This window comes from Pongo abelii, chromosome 1 (assembly GCF_028885655.2).
Source record: "Pongo abelii isolate AG06213 chromosome 1, NHGRI_mPonAbe1-v2.0_pri, whole genome shotgun sequence".
Taxonomy (NCBI): Eukaryota; Metazoa; Chordata; class Mammalia; order Primates; family Hominidae; genus Pongo; species Pongo abelii.
The window spans coordinates 11,402,183-11,419,107 of record NC_071985.2 but is presented as its reverse complement, the minus strand read 5'-3'; the positions used below and the strand labels follow the sequence as shown (position 1 = coordinate 11,419,107).

Here is a 16,925-nt window from a genome sequence, read left to right as displayed (position 1 = left end):
GTACGAGCAAAGATCTGGAATCAGGAATAGTTCACTTGGAGGAGGTATGGGGAGAGCGGAGAGAGCAGAGAGGGAAGTTTTTGGGAAAGGTGAGTGTGGCTACATTCAAGGGCCTGAAAAAGGAGTTGGACTTAGCTTAAATGAGGATAAAATATTGTATGCTCCAAGCCAGTGACTCTCAATCCAGCATGACTTCATTCCTCACCCCCTGCCCCAGGACATTTGGGTAGAGATCAAGGGGTCTTTTTAAAATAGCGCACAGTGCACAGGATAGCCCCTGCCCAAGGAATTATCCAGCCAAAAATGTCACTGGTGCTGAGGCCAAGAACACTGCCCTAAAATGCACTTCAGTGAACCCCTCATTTCTTAGCAGTAGGCACAGGCAGCTGTACTTGGTGGTGGCTTTGATGTTTTAGGGTTTAAACAATAAGATGCTATTTCCTCCTCGGGTCTCCTCTCTTTTGCATTCTAGATATTAAAGTAGAAAAGAATTTCAGCATCATATTTCATATATACTAGGTGAGGGAAGGGTGTTAGTATGTTTTCTTCTAGCTTAATTTCTAAGATTCCATCTTATTACCTGACCTTTCCAATGTCAGTTATGTCCAAAATAACCAAACAATACAATATAGTTGTATGTCCCTTAATGTGTTCATAATATGATTACCTCATTAGCACAGATGGTTCAGAGCCAAGATACTAGATACAAGATGCTAGAAAATTTTCCATTTTCTCCAAAGTGAGAGAGAAAGTGCTAGGCGGAGTATGCAGTATGTACTTTTGTTTAAAAGACAGCAACATGCAAAAGCCAAATGTTTGCTTCACAACTAGAAATACTGAAACAAAAAGAGGCAATATAGAATGCAAAAATTCTCATTTCCAGAGTGAGGATTAGGAACTACAGAGAGAACTCGGGTTTGTCGAGAAAAGAAATGGGTAATGTCCCTCCAAGAAGTGATACCATGTCTTTTTTTCCAGTGCTATATGTTCCACATGTATGTTGGAGTTCGTGCTGGAGGAGGGATCGGGGATGAAATCGAAGACCCAGCAGGAGATGAATATGAGATCTATCGAATCATCTTTGACATCACTTTCTTCTTCTTTGTTATTGTCATCCTCTTGGCCATAATACAAGGTAAGTATCATCCTCACTGAAGCTGATGAATATCTAGAATTTGAGCCACATATTGCTGAAGTTAATATTCAGGGTAGGGTAATAACGTCAAGTGTTTCCTGGCAAAGCCAAGTCAAACTTTTCCTTCCAGTATTTCTTCATCATGCAATCTACAGGGGGAAATATAAAGCAGTATGGAACCCTGGGATGAAGGGAAGATACAGTGTTATTTTGTCTTCTTTCAAATAACATAATGGAAAAGGCACTTTCCTTGGTTTGATTCTCACCTCTGGGTTTCAGACTCATGAACCCCAGCTTTACAATCTTGGGTGGGTGAGCCATTTAACCCTTTAAACTTCTAAGCCAGCTGGGTGCGGTGGCTCATGCCTATAATCCAAGCACTTTGGGAGGCTGAAGGGGGATGGATCACTTGAGGTCAGGAGCTCGAGACCAGCCTGACCAACATGGTAAAACCCCATCTCTACTAAAAGTACAAAACTAGCCAGGCGTGGTGGCACACACCTGTAATCCCAGCTACCTGGGAGGCTGAGGAAGGAGAATTGCTTGAACCTGGGAGATGGAGGTTGCAGTGAGCCAAGATCACATCATTGTACTCCAGCCTGGGCAACAAGAGCGAAACTCCATTTCAAAACACACACTCAAACCCAACAACAACAACAAAAACTTCTAAGCCCTATGGTTGAGATTTTTAAAAATGACATATAGGCCAGGCACAGTGGCTCACTCCTGTAATCCCAACACTTTGAGAGACTGAGGCGGGTGGATCACTTGAAGTCTGGAGTTCAAGACCAGCCTGGCCAATGTAGTGAAACCTTGTCTCTACCAAAAATACAAAAATTAGCCTGGTGTGGTGGTGTGAACCTATAATCCCAGCTACTTGGGAGGCTGAGGCAGAAGAATCACTTGAACCCAGGAGGAGGAGGTTGCAGTGAGCAGAGATCGCACCATTGCACTCTAGCCTGGGTGACAAGAGCAAAACTCCACCTCAAAAAAAAAAAAAAATGTGGGGGAAGGAGGGTAGCTGGCAAGATGGCCAAATAGGAACAGCTCCAGTCTGCAGCTCCCAGTGAGACTGACGCAGAAGGCGGGTGATTTCTGCATTTCCAACTGAGGTACCCAGTTCATCTCACTGGGACTGGTTGGACAGTGGGTGCAGCCCACAGAGGGTGAGCAGAAGCAGGGTGGGGTGTCATCTCACCCAGGAAGCACAAGGGGTTGGGGGATTTCCCTCCCCTAGCCAAGGGAAACTGTGAGAGACTGTACCAGGAGGAATGGTGCACTCCAGCCCAGATACCACACTTTTCCTATGGTCTTTGCAACCGGCAGACCAGGACATTCCCTCCACTGCCTATGCCGCCAGGGCCCTGGGTTTCAAGCACAAAACTGGGTGGCTGTTTGGGAAGGCACCAAGCTAGCTGCAGAAGTTTTTTTCATATACCAGTGGCACCTGGGATGCCCGTGAGACAGAACGATTCACTGGCCTGGAAAGGGAGCTGAAACCAGGGAGCCAAGTGGTCTGGCTTGGCGGGTCCCACCCCCATGGAGCCCAGCAAGCAAAGATCCACTGGCTTGAAATTCTTGCTGCCAGCACAGCGGTCTGAGGTTGACCTGGGATGCTCCAGCTTGGTGGGGGGAGGGACATCTGCCATTGCTGAAGCATGAGTAGGCTTTTACCCTCACAATGTAAACAAAGCCACTGGGAAGTTCGAACTGGGTGGAGCCCACTGCAGCTCTGCAAGGCCGCTGCAGCCAGACTGCCTCTCTAGATTCCTCCTCTCTGGGCAGGGCATCTCTGGAAAAAAAGGCAGCAACCCCAGTCAGGTACTTATAGATAAAACCCTCATCTCCTTGGGACAGAGCTCCTGGGGAAAGGGGTGGCTGTGGGTGCAGCTTCAGTGGACTAAATGTCCCTGCCTGACAGCTGTGAGGAGAGCAGCAGATCTCCCAGCACAGTGTTCGAGCTCTAATAAGGGAAAGACTGCCTCCTGAAGTGGGTCCCTGACCCCCATGTATCCTGACTGGGAGATACCTCCCAGTAGGGGCCGACAGACACCTCATACAGGAGAGCTCTGGCTGATATTTGGTGGGTGCCCCTCTGAATTTCACATCCAGCCAAACTAAGCTTCATAAGTGAAGGAGTAATAAAATCCTTTACAGACAAGCAAATGCTGAGAGATTTTGTCACCACCAGGCTTGTCTTACAAGAGCTCCTGAAGGAAGCACTAAACATGGAAAGGAACAACCAGTACCAGCCACTGCAAAAACATACCAGATGGTAAAGACCATCGACACTATGAAGAAACTGCATCAACTAATGGGCAAAATAACCAGCTGGCATCATAATGACAGGATCAAATTCACACATAATAATATTAACCTTAAATGTAAACAGGCTAAATGCCCAAATTAAAAGACACAGACTGGCAAATTGGATAAAGAGTCAAGACCCATTAATGTGCTGTATTCAGGAGACCCATCTCATGTACAAAGACACACATGGGCTTAAAATAAAGGGATGGAGGAATATTTACCAAGCAAACAGAAAGCAAAAAAAAACAGGGATTGCAATTCTAGTCTCTGATAAAACAGACTTTAAACCAACAAAGATCAAAAGAGACAAGGGCATTACATAATGGTAAAGGGGTCAATGCAACAAGAAGAGCTAACAATCCTAAATATATATGCACCCAATACAGAAGCACCCAGATTCATAAAGCAAGTTCTTAGAGACCTACAAAGAGACTTAGACTCCCCACAATAATAGTGGGAGACTTTAACACCCCACTGTCAATATTAGACAGATCAATGAGAGAAAATTAACAGGGATATCCAGGACTTGAACTCAGCTCTGGACCAAGCAGACCTAACAGACATCTACAGAACTCTCCACCCCAAATCAACAGAATATACATTCTTCTCAGCACCAATTCACACTTATTCTAAAATTGACCACATAATTGGAAGTAAAATGCTCCTCAGCAAATGCAAAAGAATGGAAATCGTAACAAAGAATCTCTCAGATCACAGTGCAATCAAATTAGAACTCAGGATTAAGAAACTCACTTAAAACTGCACAACTACGTGGAAACTGAACAACCTGCTCCTGAATGACTACTGGGTAAGTAACAAAATTAAGGCAGAAATAAAGATGTTCTTTGAAACCGATGAGAACAAAGACACAACATACCAGAATCTCTGGGACACATTTAAAGTAGTGTGTAGAGGGAAACTTATAGCACTAAATGCCCACAAGAGACAGCAGGAAAAATCTAAAATTGACACCCTAACATCACCATTAAAAAAACTAAAGAAGCAAGAGCAAACAAATTCAAATGCTAGCAGAAGACAAGAAATAACTAAGATCAGTGCAGAACTGAATGAGATAGAGAAACGAAAAACCCTTCAAAAAAATCAGTGAATCCAGGAGCTGGATTTTTGAAAAGATCAACAAAATAGATAGACTGCTAGCCAGACTAATAAAGAAGAAAAGAGAGAAGAATCAAATAGATGGAATAAAAAATTATAAAGGGGATATCACCACCGATCCCACAGATATACAAACTACCATCAGAGAATACTATAGACACCTATACACAAATAAACTAGAAAATCTAGAAGAAATGGATAAACTCCTGGACACATACACCCTCCCAAGACTAAACCAGGAAGAAGTTGAATCCCTGAATAGATCAATAACAAGTTCTGAAATTGAGGCAGTAATTAATAGCCTACCAACCAAAAAAGTCCAGGACCAGACAGATTCACAGCCAAATTCTACCAGAGGTACAAAGAGGAGCTGGTACCATTCCTTCTGAAACTATTCCCAACAATAGAAAAAGAAGGAATCCTCCCTAACTCATTTTATGAGGCCAGAATCATCCTGATACCAAAACCTGGCAGACACAACAAAAATTTCAGGCCAATATCCCTGATGAACATTGATGCGAAAATCCTCAATAAATTACTAGCAAACCAAATCCAGCAGCACATCAAAAAGCTTATCCACCATGATCAAGTAGGCTTCATCCCTAGGATGCAAGGCTGGTTCAACATACACAAATCAATAAATGCAATCCATCACATAAACAGAACCAATGACAAAAACCACATGATTATCTCAATACATGCATAAAAGGCCTTCGACAAAATTCAACAGCCCTTCATGCTAAAAACTCTCAATAAACTAGGTATTGATGGAAGGTATCTGAAAATAATAAGATCTATTTATGACAAACCCACAGCCAATATCATACTGAATGGCCAAAAACTGGAAGCATTCCCTTTGAAAACTGGCACAAGACAAGAATGCCCTCTCTCACCACTCCTATTCAACATAGTGTTGGAAGTTCTGGCCAGGGCAATCAGGCAAAACAAAGAAATAAAGCATATTCAATTAGGAAGAGAGGAAGTCAAATTGTCTGTTTGCAGATGACATGATTGTATATTTAGAAAACCCCATCATCTCAGCCCCAAATCTCCTTATACTGATAAGCAACTTCAGCAAAGTCTCAGGATACAAAATCAATGTGCAAAAATCACAAGCATTCCTATACACCAATAATAGACAAACAGCCAAATTGTGAGTGAACGCCCATTCGCAATTGCTACAAAGAGAATACCTAGGAATACAACTTTCAAGGGATGTGAAGGACCTCTTCAAGGAGAACTACAAAATACCACTCGAGTGAATAAGAGAGGACACAAACAAATGGAAAAACATTCCATGCTCATGGATAGGAAGAATCAATATCGTGAAAATGGCCATACTGCCCAAAGTAATTTATAGATTCAATGCTATCCCCATCAAGCTACCATTGACTTTCTTCACAGAATTGGAAAAAACTACTTTAAATTTCATGTGGAACCAAAAAAGAGCCCGCATAGCCAAGACAATCCTAAGCAGAAAGAACAAAGCTGGAGGCATCACACTACCTGACTTCAAACTATACTACAAGGCTACAGTAACAAAAAGAGTACAGTACTGGTACGAAAACAGATATATAGACCAATGGAACAAAACAGAGGCCTCAGAAATAACACCACACATCTACAACTATCTGATCTTTAACAAACCTGACAAAAAGAAGCACTGGGGAAAAGATTCCCTGTTTAATACATTGTGTTGGGAAAACTGGCTAGTCATATGCAGAAAGCTGAAACTGGATCCCTTCATTACACCTTATACAAAAATTAACTCAAGATGGATTAAAGACTTAAACGTAAGACCTAAAACCATAAAAACCCTAGAAAAAACTTAGGCAAATACCATTCAGGACATAGGCATGGGCAAAGACTTCATGACTAAAACACCAAAAGCAATGGCAACAAAAGCCAAAATTGACAAATGGGATCTAATTAAACTAAAGAGCTTCTGCACAGCAAAAGAAACTATCATCAGAGTGAACAGGCAACCTACAGAATGGGAGAAAATTTTTTGCTGTCTATCTATCTGATATACGGCTAATATCCAGAATCTACAAAGAACTTAAACAACTTCACAAGAATAAAACAAACAACCCCATCAAAAAGTGGGTGAAGGATATGAACAGACACTTCTCAAAAGATGAGATTTATGCAGCCAACAAACATAAGAAAAAAAGCTCATCACTGGTCATTGAAGAAATGCAAATCAAAACCACAGTGAGATACCATCTCATGCCAGTTAGAATGGTGATCATTAAAAAGTCGGGAAACAACAGATGCTGGAGAAGATGTGGAGAAATAGGAACACTTTTACAGTGTTTGTGGGAGTGTAAATTAGTTCAACCGTTATAGAAGACACTGTGGCAATTCCTCAAGGATCTAGAACTAGAAATACCATTTGACCCAGCAATCCCATTACTGGGGATATACCCAAAGAATTACAAATCATTCTACTATAAAGACACATGCACACGTATGTTTATTGGGGCACTGTTCACAATAGCAAAGACTTGGAACCAACCCAAATGCCCATCAATGATAGACTAGATTAAAAAAAGTGCCACATATATACCATGGAATACTATGCAGCCATAAAAAAGGATGAGTTCATGTCCTTTGCAGGGATGTGGATGAAGCTGGGAACCATCATTCTCAGCAAACTAACACAAGAACAGAAAGCCAAACACCACATGTTCTCACTCATAAGTGGGAGTTGAACAATGATAACACATGGACACGGAGGGGGGCATCACACACCAGGGCCTGTTGAGGGGTTGGGATAGCATTAGGAGAAATACCTAATGTAGATGACAAGTTGATGGGTACAGCAAAAACCACCATAGCACGTGTATACCTGTGTAACAAACCTGCACGTTCTGCACATGTACCCCAGAACTTAAAGTATAATAAAAAAAGGACATACATTTAAGTACCTAGTATAATACCTGATGCATAGTCAGTGCTTTATAAATAATTATAAAGCTATTAATAGTATCATTGTTGAATACCTACTATCTGCCCAGCACATGTATTAACTAATTTTACCATTTCACCAACCTTATGAGAATGGTGCTTTTATTGTATGTGTGAAGTAACTGAGCCACAATAAGTCTAAGGAACTTGGCCAAAGCGCACAGCTAAACAGGGCTGGAATCCATCTATACCCAGGCAATCTGCATGCAGACCCCTTGCAACCACGGTGCCGTATTGACCCACTAGTTCTTCCTTTTACTTCTGGGCAACTGGGAGTGTGGTGTTTTTCTCTCTCAGAAAAGTCACGTTATCTTTTCTGCTTAACACATTTATCCTGGCTTGAATTAAATGTCTGTAAATGTGACAATCTCTTTTAAGTTCCACAGACATCAAATGACACTATTTTTTAGTCAAGTACCATGGACAAGTTTAAGGGACTCATAATTCATTCATTGTGCTCTTATTGAGTGTAAAAATAACGTGTTTTCTAAGAAGGCAAAGTTATAACTTCGAAGAAAGTGTGAAGCCAGCAGGTCTCAGGGGGGAAAAGGAGCTTAAAACAGCTCAACACAGTGTTTCTGATTGCCACAGTCAACAAAATTATGGAAGCTTATTTTTAAGGGACTTGTGAAAAAAGTGATTTGGGGCCTGGCACCATGGCTTATGCCTGTAATGCTACCACTTTGGGAAGCTGAGGCGAGAGGATCGCTTGAGCCCAGGAGTTTGAGACCAGCCTGGTCAACAAGACGAAACCCTGTCTGTACAAACAGAAATTATCAGGGTGTGGTGGTGTGTGCCTGTAATCCCAGCTACTTGGGAAGCTGAGGCAGGAGGATCGCTTGAGCCCAGGAGGTTGAGGCTGCAGTGAGCTGTGATTGCACCACCGCACTCCAGCCTGGGTAACAGAGCAAGACTGTCTCAAAAAAAAAAAAAATGACTTGACTGGGCACAGTGGCTCATGCCTGTAATCCCGGCACTTTGGGAGGCCGAGGCAGGCAGATCACAAGGTCAGGAGATGGAGACCATCCTGGCTAACACGGTGAAACCCCGTCTCTCCTAAAAATATAAAAATTAGCCAGGTGTGGCGGTGTGCACCTGTAGTCCCAGCTGCTGGGGAGGCTGAGGCAGGAGAATGGCGTGAACCCGGGAGGCAGAGCTTGCAGTGAGCCGAGATTGTACCACTGCACTCCAGCCTGGGTGACACAGTGTGACTCCGTCTCAAAAAAAAAAAAAAAAAAAAAATGACTTGAGGCAAATTTCTTCATTTAAGTGGTCATGTTTTATTTCTACACTAGTACTTGAAAAATCTTATTAGTGGAGTTTTCTGTACTTACTCATAAATCTCAGCTGCTCTTTTTCAGCATGAAGTATGTAATAACATCTGTATATGCCAAGTTAACAAAAGTTTTTTCCTGCTGTCACTTCATTTTAAAACACTCTTTTCAGTGAGTGTATGTCCCAGTAACCGCACATACTTCTGACCCCAAAGAGAGAACACCGCCTCCCTTCTCCTAGGAGTATCGGATATGTAGTCACGTTTACCATGTTCTGAGCGTTTTGCAAGGTAGTTGTACATCTCCCCTTTCCCTGGGGGGATTAGCCAAGGAACTGAATTATTCACTGCTTGATAAAGATTAAATTGTGTTTTTATTTAACACAAGGTCTAATTATCGATGCTTTTGGAGAACTAAGAGACCAACAGGAACAAGTCAAAGAAGACATGGAGGTAAGCTTCTCCATTCATGACTCAGCTTTTTTGTTGTCCTGGGCCCTCGTTTTCCTCACTACCTTTATCAATAGACTCATGAATGTGGGAAGGAGGAGGGGAAAAGGCACTTGTGGTTTCACTGGCCTGTTTTCCATTCAAGCAATACATATAGTTGAGCAGCGTGGTCGGCTGAAACCGTGGTGGACGCCACATGCGTGCAAACAGCAATAGGACACTATCCTTTCCCTCCAGAAGTGGAGAGACTATTCATTCAAAACCAAAGATTCAATGACAAGTAAATAGACGATTACAGAGCAGTGTGGTGAGTCCTTTATGGGAGTAAAGCCCTGAGTGGTAGGGTCTCCAGGGCTGGTATCTGATTCACTCCTGGATGGTTAGGGAATTTCCTAGAAGGGATGTCTGAGCTGAGGCCTGAAGACTGTGGAAGTCTGTGGGTTTGATAAGGAGAGAGGAGGACAGTTTGGGCAACCTCCCAACCCCTTCTGCCACACCATGGACATCTCCAGGGGTACCATTCACAGTGGGATCTTTGAGCCCACCACCTGAAATTATATACCAAGACTGATTTTAGGGAAGTTGATGTGCAGGTTTTTTTCTTAGCAGCCTTAGTGCTACCAGATGCAGATTAAATTCTGATGATGAGGCTGGAGAGGAAGACCAGTGAATGAAGAACCTAATCACTCATTTGAGAAATTTAGTTTAATATATGGGCTGTGGGAAGCAAGAAAAGGGCTTTAAGCAGGGCAGCCAGATGATCAGATTTGCATCTTAAAAAGATAACTATGGTTTAAAATGTGAGGCATGAACTAGAAACTGGCAAGAACAGGGACAGGGAAGTGGGCTGTCAGCATTTTCCAGGTGGGAGATTCTGAAGCTTTTGCTAGAGGTGTCACATGGGAGTTGGGCAAGTACTGCCTGAATCCATCTAGTTTCTGCATCCTCAGTGAGGGACTTGGTGATTGGCCAAGTGGAGAAGATGGAGCAAGCAAGGGGACATCCAGGTTTCAGGCATTAGCCACCAGATGGATGCTGGCATAGTTAGCTGACCCAGGTAACCCAGAGGAAGAACAGGTTCATCGGTAAAGCCAATGAGTATGATTTGAGCCACTTCAATTTAAGAGACATCATTGGAGTGGTATGAAGACCTGATCGATTGTTCTCCCCAATTGCTCGGTGCGACCTATCAGCTGTTGGCAGTTGTTGATCAGTAAGGCAGGAAGAATTTTATACACTACTATCATCTTGATTGTAGTTCCTAAAATACAGGGCCTCATTAGCATGCTTCAGATGGCGTAAAACAGCTTACAACTGGCCGGGAAAGATGAGCACCAGAGTCACATGGGACAATAATTGAATACATTTGAAATGATACATGTACAATTCTAATAATAAAACAGGAGGTCTGCTTCTCCTTGGGTTTTGTGGACCAGGCCTGTCTTCAAGGGGCAGACCTGAGCAGGTGCCTCTCTACAGGGTGCTTAGGAGAGGTGTGGTCCAGAGAAGGTGGAACCAAGAGGACCAGGAACCTGGTCCCTAGAGTTGAAAGTTGTTCTCCATTCACATCCACTGGCTAATTCTGTACCTAGCACAGCACCTGGAAGACCCTTGCTAAACTCTGGATGGGATGCCTCATAGCTTGGTATTTGATTTGGCCTTTTCTAAAGGAAAGTGATCTGTACCTTTTCCCCCTTGGTCATCTGACTTTGTTTGGGTGGGTACTAAGTTTGCAGTTTCAGTTGAGGACACAGTTAATCCTGCTTAGATAACTTTAGTCAATGTCATGAACAAGAGTTGATCACTAAGCCTGGACATTTTCACCTAGGCTAGAGAAAGGAAGAGACATTGCTTTTCAGCCATCATCATCATCATCATCTTGTTCCCTGTCTGCGTCTGCTACTTCTTGCTGCTGGTACCTGTGTCATTTAAGCCAACACCAAGATATAGTTACAGTGACAGTTCCATTTATATTCATGGGCTTGGCACAGCCTCCGTGTGATCTTTGACGTGTATTGAATGAACCAAATAATAGCTGCCCTTAGATGGCGAGTTGTGTTTTCCTTTTGTTTTGCTTTCTGAACTCTGACATTAATATTTCCCTTTGTTTTCTAGACCAAATGCTTCATCTGTGGGATAGGCAATGATTACTTCGACACAGTGCCACATGGCTTTGAAACCCACACTTTACAGGAGCACAACTTGGCTAATTACTTGTGAGTGTGCCCGTTTCAGAATCTTCCACCTCTCCAGTAGACGCCACCGGTCCCTGCCCTTCTCAGAATAGAGAGGAGGTTTTTGTTTATTGTTTAAAAAACAATTGCTGCAGATACTTTAAAAGAAAGACCAACAGCTAATGGCTCTCTTTTCCTCTGGAGTAGGTTGACTTAAGAGGTTAAGTTGCAGCTCTTCATGTAAGTGATACTTTCTAGAACTTGAAATGAAGAGGTGGACAGGGAGGAGCGGGGCCTCTGTGGGAGGCTTGGTCGTGTTTCTCATTTTAGATAGGAATTCTCAGGCTGCTTCCTAGGGAGATGCGAGTCTCCGTTTTTCTTCTTACAGATCTTAAGAGGACTTTCAGATCTCATCAGGCACTGTTGGATACCAACTTAAAAGCTATATTTAAAAAAAATTAATATATAGAAATCTTTCCATTACTCGAGATTAGCCAAAAGTATAGTTTGGTAAAATGCTATTCTTACTCATTTTCAGACCCAATTTTAGTATCAAACAGCAGAGATGCCGAGTAGCTTTATAGGGAAAAAAATTGGCTTAACTATACTCAATGGAACTTGATCCGTAAATTAAAACTTCTCATTAAGCTAGTCTTCAGTTCTGATTCATCAGTGTTGATTTGATTCTGACCAATGTGTATATTCCTAACTTGAAGCCTCTAGGGTCAAATAGCAACAGATCAGAAAAGTCAGGTCAACAGCCTTTCCTCTTTCTGGAACACTAATTTTTCCAAAAATTTGCATGTGGCATTTTCTCTGTGCTGGCCATAATTGCATGCAACAATACAATTTATCTAAATGTGCCCTGTTTATCCTAATATTTCCATATAGTTCTTTTCTGATCAGTTTCTCTGTATCTGTAGGTTTTTTCTGATGTATCTTATAAACAAAGATGAAACAGAACACACAGGACAGGTAGGTAAATTATTACATGTCATCTTCTGAAAGAAATGATAGAGAAGCTCTAAATATCAGAACAAAATGTGTGCATTAAACAGTGAGGCATGGAATTACTTTCAGATATTAGTTGTGGTATCTTGATGTAAAGTTCCTGTTATGTTGAATGAGTACGGAAAAGATTGCCTTTGTTAAAGTAGAATTCTATACTAAGTTTATGTAAAACAATAAGCTTTTACTAACTGAAAATGCTGGATTTGAGTTTTGAATTCCATTATTTTGAAAAATTGAGTTCTTCATTATTGCGTAATGTCCTTGATTGTTTAATCAGATAGATGATTTCCAAGAACTTCAAAGTATTATGTACAATGCATATTAAATGTCTAAGGTGTTTAAGCTATTTGAAATTCTTCTTCCAATGTGCAGATTGTTAGCAGTTTGAATTTGAAGGATACAATATTTTAAGAGAACCCTCAAAAGCATAAATGTATATATACACACACACATACATACATATATATTTTCTGAGACAAGGTCTTGCTGTTTTGCCAAGTGCAAGTGGCATGATCAGGGCTCACTACAGCCTTGACTTCCTGGGCTCAATAAATCCTCCTGTTTCAGCCCCACAAGTACCTGAAACTACAGGCATCCACCACCACACCTGGCTTTTTTTTTTTTTTTTTTAAATTTAGTACAGACAAGATCTCATTATGTTGCTCAGGCTGGTCTTGAATGCCTGAACTCAAGCGATCCTCCCACCTCAGCCTCCCAAAATGCTGGGATTATAGGCTTAAGCCAGTGTGCCCAGCCAACATATTTTTAATCATTATAATGGTCAGGATGAAGATTATTACTAGACATTAAGGTCTGGTATAGTTAGTTAGGAACCATCTAAATTAATGTGGACTTCTCTATTCCGTGTGATATAGGTAACGGAATTGAGTTTCTACCTTATGTTGTGTTAGCACACACTTTGGGGAAAATGTTAATACATTTCCTTGACTTTTGCAGGAATCTTATGTCTGGAAGATGTATCAAGAAAGGTGTTGGGAATTTTTCCCAGCAGGAGATTGCTTCCGGAAACAGTATGAAGACCAGCTAAATTAAACTCAGACCCCGATCACCTCTAAAAACCAAAACCCCACCCCTCTCTCTCCCTCTCTCAATTTCTCTGCTCTCTTGGAAACATTTTGCTGATTTTGTGAATTGCCAGCGTCGTGTGTTTTCTGGGAGCATCGAAGCTCTGTTTCGGAAGACCTGTTTCCTCCCGCCACCTTTTGTATTTACTTTGAGACTAAAGACTGAAGAATAATCTAAATTCATACTCAGACAAAAAAAGGAATTCTGGAAAGAAAACCATTCTGGACACTGTCATAACACACACAGACAGATTTTCTTCTGAGACTCCTGGAGTCTTCTCGAGCTATGAGACCTTCACAGAGACGCGTGGCAGCCACACTCACCCAGCCTCTTTATTTCACCATCCTGGAAGGAAACTGTCTAATGGTCACAGAGCACTGTAGCACTTAACAGATTGCCATGGACACCAGTTGCGAAGGGAAATAGTGCCTTACTATATGTGGGTTGAGCTATGCAGAAGATATGTGCATGAAAAAACATCTTTATTTTCTTTATGTCGACCTTTCTTTTCTTAGATTGATTTTGTGAGGTTTTTTTTTTTTTTTTTTTTCCTTTAGTCTTTTCTTTGGTGGGGGAGGGTAAGAAAAGCAGTTTGCACTTAAAAAGAAAAAAAAAACGGGTGGTGTGTCTCAGGACAAAAGGAGGCTCTTCTCATTCAGCTAAATTCACATTTGTCCCCGCCCCCCCCCCCCCCAATATGCTCCTGCTATTATTTTGGTAATGCTCTGATGCAACATTGCAACTTTATGAAATCTTTGTATGAAAACAAAAAGACTGCAAAAAATACACTTTCAAAAGAAACCATTCATTGCATGTTTATTATGCAAGTTTAAATGAACAAAGAAAACCTTCAGAAACAAGTTGATCAACGTGAGAGAAATTTCATGATAATTATTCATAGTAATAAAGTGTCGTGGGCTTAATTGTATATCTGGAGCCAGTGTCATCCACCAACAATGTGATACATTATGAACTTGACAGTAGTTTTGGGTTTTGCTCTTTCTTTCAGCCACCTGTGATCAGTTTTGTTGATTAAGGACTTCTTGTCAGGCCATTTTTTAATATCAAAGCTGAAGCAATATCCATTCAGGGATTTCATCAGTTGCATCATCACAAAACACGGATGATTGATAATATACATCACTCCATTTTTTCCATTTTGAGTCCTTTTAAATGTAATGCTAACCTTTACAATTAAAAAGTCAGATTCAGAATGGAAACAAGGTCATTTTGCAAACATCGGCGCTCTTTTATTACAAGTCTGCTTGTTAATTTTAGAATTGTAAAACCGCTCTGATTAAACTATTTAACTAACTTTCTCATCCTTTTCTTTCTCCATTTAAAACTTATAACTGGGACTCATAAAATCTTGAGCTTCTAACTTGAGGAGGATATAGGACAATCCTAAACACTGCACTGAGACCTTTAACGCTGTCAGATTTCCTGGTACCTCTAAGACTGTTGTATACATAATTGTAGGGCCTCAGAGTCACCAGGCACCTGGCCCACCCCTGTCATTTCCCTGTTATATGGGTCAGCCAGACGTCTTGAAAACCTCCAGTGACAGAAAAAAAAGATCGCTATCTCCAGGATTATTTAATTTTTATATAGCTCTCATTTTAGAAAGCTCTTCCTTGCTCAGGGCAAATTCATTTCCTATAATAATAGGAGTTCATTTTCTGTCTTAATATGAAAGAGAATCAGTACCCTAGCATGTGGTGTATTAAACATTCAAAAACCAATTGAACATTTGCTGTGTGCAAAGTACTGCTGTGGGTACCGGTGACTTACTTATCTGTCATCTTACACCTTACCAGCACAACATCACAGTGCTAGTATCTAGATTTTGCCTTTGTCTTCTGGTATCACTTTTATGTAGGGGAAGGAATAAATTTGGCTGTACCATAGGAATTTTCAACCCTGATCAGGGAGGTGATCTGATGCTCTGTAGACTCTGAATAAAATAAATGAGGTCAGCTCCACAAAACATCAAAGAGTGCACTGCTGTTTGCCAGGAAACACTGCAGAGCAAGCATGTAGTGGAAAGGAATGAATGTTTTTCCAGGACATAAAGTCCACTGATAGATTCAGATGTTCTAGTTATAATGCTCAAATCAGAGGTGACACAAAGTAACAGTACAGGTGGGAGGTGAGTAAATAAACGCATAGTTGCCCCTAGATTTTGCAGGCTCTTAAATAGGCTCTCTTGACTGTGCCCAGCTCTAAAGTTCTGGGAGAAAGAGAGAGGCTGGGATTTGAGACACATACGTGTTGGAGAAAGAGTAAAGGAACAGAGCTGATTACTGGAGAAAGTCACACTTCCCAGCCTCCTCACTGGCCCACCATTAGAGGAAGACCCCTCTTCCTTTCCTTCTCAAGGCCTCAAAAGAGAAGAGGAAGCTTTTCTTTATCGGCATGAATTCCCCCAGGAAATGGCTCAGTGAATCTCAAACACAGTGTAGCTCTCCACTTCTCTAATTTAACTCAGGACTGTGTGACCCAAAGTCAAGAAATAGAATCCTTTTAGAAATACTAGATCAATATTCAAAGATTCACCCAAAAAAAAAAAAACATAATGAACATCCACATATATCCCTATTCTCAGCTACAACACTTACAAACATCATTCTGCCCCTATTTCATCTGTTCCTCTCTTTTCCTTAGAAACATCTTTTACATCTACGCCATAAAATAAGTTTGTATTCACAATTTAAGTTGAAGATTTCCAAATGCCCCCAGTCATCACTGTCCACTGGTACTCCTCCAATGGTCATTTTTCGTGTGCAGGAGACAGTTTGTTCTCAGCCCCACAAGAACTCATTTAAAAGTCATATTGTAATGAAAATACTTTGACTGTAAAAATTATATCTTGGAAAATTGTACATGTATTCACTATCTTGCTTCACCAGGGAAATGTTCATATTTTTCTGAAGCTCCTGTTTTCTTGGGTGAATATCCCAATTCGATACCTGTTGTTGTTAAGGTGTTTGGGTGGCTGTCAGTGGCGAGTGCCTCATTTACTCTGGGCACAGTGAAAGAGAACTTTTTAAAAATTACACTTACATGGAATTCAGGTAAACTTGACATGGAACAGGCTTGAACAGTTAGACATTCCCCAGATTATTTCATAAATCTCCATTGTGTTGTGAAGAGAATGACCTCACTGTCACCTTCCTGATAAGGTTTCTGCCCAGCACTCAAAAATGTCTGGGTAGCGACTGGTTAAATAGCATCCAAATCTTGATACAAGTACATGGATGGAGCTAGGGCCTTTTAATAGCCATAAATATTAACAGCACACATCTCTCACAGAACAAAGTTCAGTATCTTTTCATCTAAAATGGTATAATTTAATTGTATGGCTAATGTGAATCTAAAGCAGGTAATTAAATAAATCCTT

The 16,925-nt window shown here is 41.2% G+C and overlaps 1 protein-coding gene across 1 annotated transcript in view; it reads left to right on the top strand.

The window, feature by feature from the left end:
- Positions 1-14,840, top strand: part of RYR2 (ryanodine receptor 2) — a 786,704-nt gene extending 771,864 nt beyond the window's left edge. The window contains exons 99-103 of the mRNA XM_054561059.1: positions 979-1,135; positions 9,193-9,257; positions 11,370-11,470; positions 12,352-12,403; positions 13,397-14,840. Of these exons, the coding sequence (XP_054417034.1) occupies positions 979-1,135; positions 9,193-9,257; positions 11,370-11,470; positions 12,352-12,403; positions 13,397-13,492 (471 nt within the window). The 3' untranslated portion in view covers positions 13,493-14,840. The remainder of the gene's footprint in view (positions 1-978; positions 1,136-9,192; positions 9,258-11,369; positions 11,471-12,351; positions 12,404-13,396) is intronic.
- Positions 14,841-16,925: the final 2,085 nt, after the last annotated feature.